General features: G+C 60.7%; 1 protein-coding gene across 4 annotated transcripts; it reads left to right on the top strand.

Moving 5' to 3' along the window:
• Positions 1 to 357: 357 nt before the first annotated feature.
• TESC (tescalcin) lies at positions 358 to 4,329 on the top strand. 4 transcript variants are annotated; one of them, XM_017746558.1, is made up of 7 exons: positions 379 to 1,589; positions 2,683 to 2,763; positions 3,067 to 3,128; positions 3,214 to 3,275; positions 3,345 to 3,452; positions 3,879 to 3,926; positions 4,081 to 4,329. In XM_017746558.1, the coding sequence occupies exons 1-7, from the start codon at positions 1,264 to 1,266 to the stop codon at positions 4,156 to 4,158; spliced, it is 765 nt and encodes a 254-aa protein (XP_017602047.1). In that variant the 5' UTR covers positions 379 to 1,263; the 3' UTR covers positions 4,159 to 4,329. The 4 variants fall into 4 exon arrangements, with proteins under 4 accessions (XP_017602048.1, XP_017602046.1, XP_017602047.1 ...); XM_017746556.1 differs by having other exon boundaries at positions 1,381 to 1,589; positions 2,989 to 3,128; XM_017746559.1 differs by lacking the exon at positions 3,214 to 3,275 and having other exon boundaries at positions 358 to 1,589.
• Positions 4,330 to 4,926: the final 597 nt, after the last annotated feature.

Genomic DNA, 4,926 nt, shown 5'->3' with positions numbered 1-4,926 from the left:
TGCCTGGGACATTTTTCTGAGAGATCAAAGCTTTCTGGTGTGCACCCACATCCCAGATGCTGAAGGCTCGGTGGCCCAGCTGCTCCCATGGTGACGGCGATGTCGTCAAAGCAGGAAGTGAAAGGTCACTGCTCCATGGCCAAAACTGGAAAGCAAAGTCCGAGAAAAGTTCCCATGAGTGCAGCAGAGCAGCAGCCAGGAGAGATTAGGGGAGAAAACATCCAATGGATGAATCAGTGAGGCCTGGGCATCATCACCTGGGGGCCAGTGGGGTTAAGGGGGGTTGAAGAAAGGGGGTTTGAAGCCCGTCCTGCAAAGGTGCTGCCGGGGATGCCGGCAGGCCCAGGGCCCCAGGACCCGGCCCAGATGGGTTTCCAGGCTGTTATCAGAGGTCTGTGGAGGCTCAGCCTCGCTGATCAATACCGTTGCTATTTCCAGGCTGTGAAGCAGCAGTCAGGAATGCAAAGGACATTATTTAAACATCATAAAAGGCAGCTCGGGAGGCATCGAAGCCCAGCTCCGACCCTGCTGTCTTGCAGCAATTAACCCTTTGCAACCCCTCAGCGATACTTTAATGTGGTTTTCTGTCTCTCCATGATGCCAGGGGTGGCTGATTTCCAGCAGCCAGGGCAGCCCTGCCCCGTGCCCGGCCCCAGCCAGGGCTGCAGGAGCCTGTGGGTCCAGCTGGTGCCCAGACAGATTCTCCCCCAGCTCCAAAGCACTTCCCTGGCTCCTGGGAATGGCCCCTGTCAATATTTGCACAAGAGTCAAGCCCTGGGGGGGTTAGAGCTTGGTTACAGCCCCTGGGGAACAGCTGGGGAAGATAAACTCACATGTGCCGGGGCTTAGGGCAGCGAGGAGGTGCTGCTGAGCCTCAGGCTGGAACCCCAGTGCTCGTGGGGCTCAAAGGGAGCTGCTGGTCCCCCCTTCCAGCCCCTGCCCCGGGATGGGGTTAGTGCATCCCTGGGGCAGTGCCCACCGCGAGGCTTTGTGGCTCACCCCAAGCAGTGGCAGCAATTTCAAAGCCAGGCGTTGATTCTGGGGTGCTGCTGTGCCCCCTCCATGTCCTTCCCTCTTCTCTGGCCAGGGGCAGGTCCCTGCTGCCAGGATTGCTGATCCCAGAGCTATTCCCTGCAGCAGCCATGGCAGTGGATGTCCCGGGGCAGGTCAGGATGGTGCCGACAAAATGGCCAAGCCAGTTCCAAGGACTGACCCCAAGGATCCTGACCTGGGGACTGGGATCCCTCTGTGCCATTCCGTGCCATGCTGGGCCAGGGAATTTCCTGCAGACGAGGACAGGGGATAAAGCAGCCCTTGGCACCACCCCGCAGCCAGCACGGGGCATGCAGGGACACAGCCGGGCCTCGTGGGGCTGCATGGGGCCACCAGAGGGGAATGGGGTGGCACAGCTGTGCCCAGGACCCTGCCCCGCTGCTGGGGGTGTGGAGACAGGCACAGAGGGGTGTCCCGAGGGTCCCCTGGGGCTCACCCCCTGTCACCTCTCTCCTTTGCCTGGCAGTCACCTCTGAACAGATTGAGCACCTGCACCGGCGCTTCAAGCAGCTGAGCCAGGACCAGCTGACGATCCGGTATGGCAACTCCAGCCCCACGGCAACTCCAGCCCCACGGCAGCTCCAGCCCCACAGCAATTCCCACCCCATGGCAACTCCAGCCCCACTGCAATTCCCGCCCCACTGCAATTCCCGCCCCACGGCAACTCCAGCCCCACAGCAATTCCCACCCCATGGCAACTCCAGCCCCACTGCAATTCCCGCCCCACTGCAATTCCCGCCCCACGGCAGCTCCAGCCCCACTGCAATTCCCACCCCATGGCAACTCCAGCCCCACTGCAGTTCCAGCCCCACTGCAGCTCCAGCCCCACTGCAACTCCAGCCCCACTGCAATTCCCGCCCCTCGGCAGCTCCAGCCCCACTGCAGCTCCAGCCCCACTGCCGGGGCTGCCCAGAGCATGTCCCCCCTTCCCTGGGCTCCCAAGGGTGCCAGTCCAGGGCTGTGATTCCGAGCGTCCTTCCCCGGCCGTGCTGAGGCAGCTCTGGCAGCGTGGCCTTGCAAATAATCCCAGGAAAACCACAAGGACGCAGCGGCCTCGGAGCTCTGGCAAACACCTCATCACCCCCCAGCTTTAAAACCAGTTTTGGGGAGGGAGCAAGCGGGACCTGCCGTTGCTCTTGTTCTCTCCGGGGTGGCTGCGCGGGGAATTGGGCACCTCGGGAGAGCTCCGAGCCCCCGCTGCTGCTCCCCCCCTGCCGGGGGTGATTTCTTGCCTCATTTGCTTTATAAATCGTGGAGAGCAATGACCAGCACGGGCTCAGCACGAAGCCGAGGGGAGGCTGGACAGCAGGAGCTCCTTCCTGTGCCTTGCCGAGCCCTGTTTGAGGCCTTTAGCCCGGGAAAACCCTAAAAATCATGGCAGAGGGAGCCATGCAAAGGGCCCCGGCGTCATCCTAAGGGCTTCCCAAAGACCCGTTTTAGTGGGACAAAATCCCTGAGCACAGACTTGCTCCCAGTGTGAATGGCAGCAAAAAGGGGTTTTTATCCAAAACCTCTTTGTTTTTCCACGATTGCTTTGGAAGGAAGGGGTGGGGTCTCCCGGTGGCTGTCGGAGCCCCTCCCTCCTCCGGGGGTCCCTCACGCTCCGGGCTGTCTCTGTCCCTTTCGCAGCAAAGAGAACTTTGACAGCATTCCCGACCTGGAGTTCAACCCAATCAGAGGGAAAATCGTCCACGCCTTTTTTGACAAGCGGTGAGAACCCCCCAGCACCCGGGGAGGGATGATTTATCCTCTGGAAGCAGGATGGGGCTGGGCAGGGATCTTCTCCCCAAAGGCTGGGGTGGAACCAGGTGGAAAATCAGACATTTAAGCTGAGTCTTAGTGACAAACCAGTCCTAAAGCTTTGTGGGGGCATGTGATGGGCTTGGGAGTGGGTGGCTGGGGGATTCCCATCACCGTGGGCTCCGGCACCCCCAGGAACCTGCGGCAGGAGTCGGATGGGCTGGCGGATGAGATCAACTTCGAGGACTTCCTGACTATCATGTCCTACTTCAGACCCATCGAGATGAACATGGATGAGGAGCAGCTCGACCGGTTCCGGAAGGAGAAACTCAAATGTGAGGCTTTCCCAGGGCCTGGGGTTTGGGGCTGGGGTGGGAAGGGTCTGCCCTGACCCTGCCACGCTCCTCTCGTCCCTCCCAGTCCTGTTCCACATGTACGACTCGGACCACGATGGGAAGATCACGCTGCAGGAGTACAGAAATGTAACGTGTGGCCCCTCCTGCCCCGTCCCCCCCAATTCCCCGGCCTGGCGTTGACCCTCTGCCTTGCAGGTGGTGGAGGAGCTGCTGTCGGGGAACCCCCACCTGGAGAAGGAGTCAGCTCGGGCCATCGCCCACGGGGCCATGGAGGAGGCAGCCAGCATCTGTGTGGGACAAATGGTGGGAGCCTGTGCTGGGAGCTGCTTCCCTGCTCTGCCAGGGCCCCACTGAGGGGCTGTGGGGGCATCAAGAATGGGGCTGGAAGAGGTCCCTGCTTCCCAGGGCACCTCCCCTGTCCCAGAGCTGCTTTGGCCAGGGATTGGTTTTCAGGCAGCAGCTTCCAGGGTGGTGTTTTCTCATGAGAAGAGCCCAAGGGGGATCAGCAAACAGTATCCCATAAACCCCATCCTTACTGCTCATGGAAAAGGCTGTTCCTTGCAGCCTTGGGGGTTTGGGGACCAATTCTGGGCTGGCCATGGGGTACAGGGCAGGGCCAGCACTGGGAACCCATGGGAGACCTGTCCCTCAGCCCCAGGGGACAGCCCTGGGCCACCCCTTCCCACATCACCCGGGGCAGCCTCAGTGTTTCCTCTCTCACCACGACAGGGCCCGGACCAGGTGTACGAGGGCATCACCTTCGAGGATTTCCTGAAGGTCGGTGATGTCTCCACTCATGTCCCTGGGAGGAGGGACTGGGGTGGGCACAGGGAGCTGGGTGGGCACAGAGACCAGGGTGGGCACAGGGAGCTGGGTGGGCACAGGGAGCTGGGCTTTGACCCTGGCGCCGCTCAGCCCCTTCCCCTGGCAGATGTGGCAGGGCATCGACATCGAGACCAAGATGCACGTGCGCTTCCTCAACATGGACACCATTGCTCACTGCTACTGAGGAGGGCAGGAGGAGGAGGATGAGGATGAGGAGGAGGAAGAGGACCCAGCAGCAGCTCCATGTCCTGGCACCTGGCTCCCAGCTCCATGGCTCTGCCTGTGCTGGGGCTGCCCTTTGCTCTCTAGAAACATCAGAGGCTTTTATCTGTAATAAAAGATATTTCTCTTTTTAGTCCTCGCTGAGAAATACTCAGTCCATCCATCACTCCTTGGTGGAGTGTTTCCCTGAGCAGAAAGCCTCCACAAATCCTGGTTTCCCCACAAATCTGGATTTTTTAGCCTCTGCCACACGCTGCTCTGGGGAAGGAGCTGCCCAGCTTGGACTGATCGATCCCAGGCCGTGGGGACAGGCAGGGATGGGGATGCTGAGGGGCAGGAGGTGAAGGCAGCACGCTCAGCCCCTAAAAGGACAACCACATCCCACTCTGCATCCTACAGTGAAGGTGATGGCAGCGACACAAGGAATATTCCCAGTTTAATCCCAAACCAGCACTCCGGGCTGTGCCTGCCGGCCAGAGCCAGGCAGGAGGAGCCCGGAGCAGGCAGCAGGGACGCGGGGACGCGGGGACGTGGGCTCCTGGCAACCAGGTGGCTCCTGCCCCCACATGTTCCCGCTAGAACAAGGCACCGGAGACGAGGGGTTGTTTACTGGTATTAATAACTGGATGGCTCCAGGCGGGGTTCTGTCTCTAAGGCAGCCTGAGCTGGGGAGGGAGGGAGGGAGGGAGGGGGAGAAAAAAGGGCAATGGCTATTTTTAGAAAAGCAGGG

Source organism: Corvus brachyrhynchos, unplaced genomic scaffold (assembly GCF_000691975.1).
Source record: "Corvus brachyrhynchos isolate BGI_N302 unplaced genomic scaffold, ASM69197v1 scaffold19, whole genome shotgun sequence".
NCBI classification, from domain to species: domain Eukaryota; kingdom Metazoa; phylum Chordata; class Aves; order Passeriformes; family Corvidae; genus Corvus; species Corvus brachyrhynchos.
This window is presented reverse-complemented; position numbering and strand designations above follow the sequence as displayed.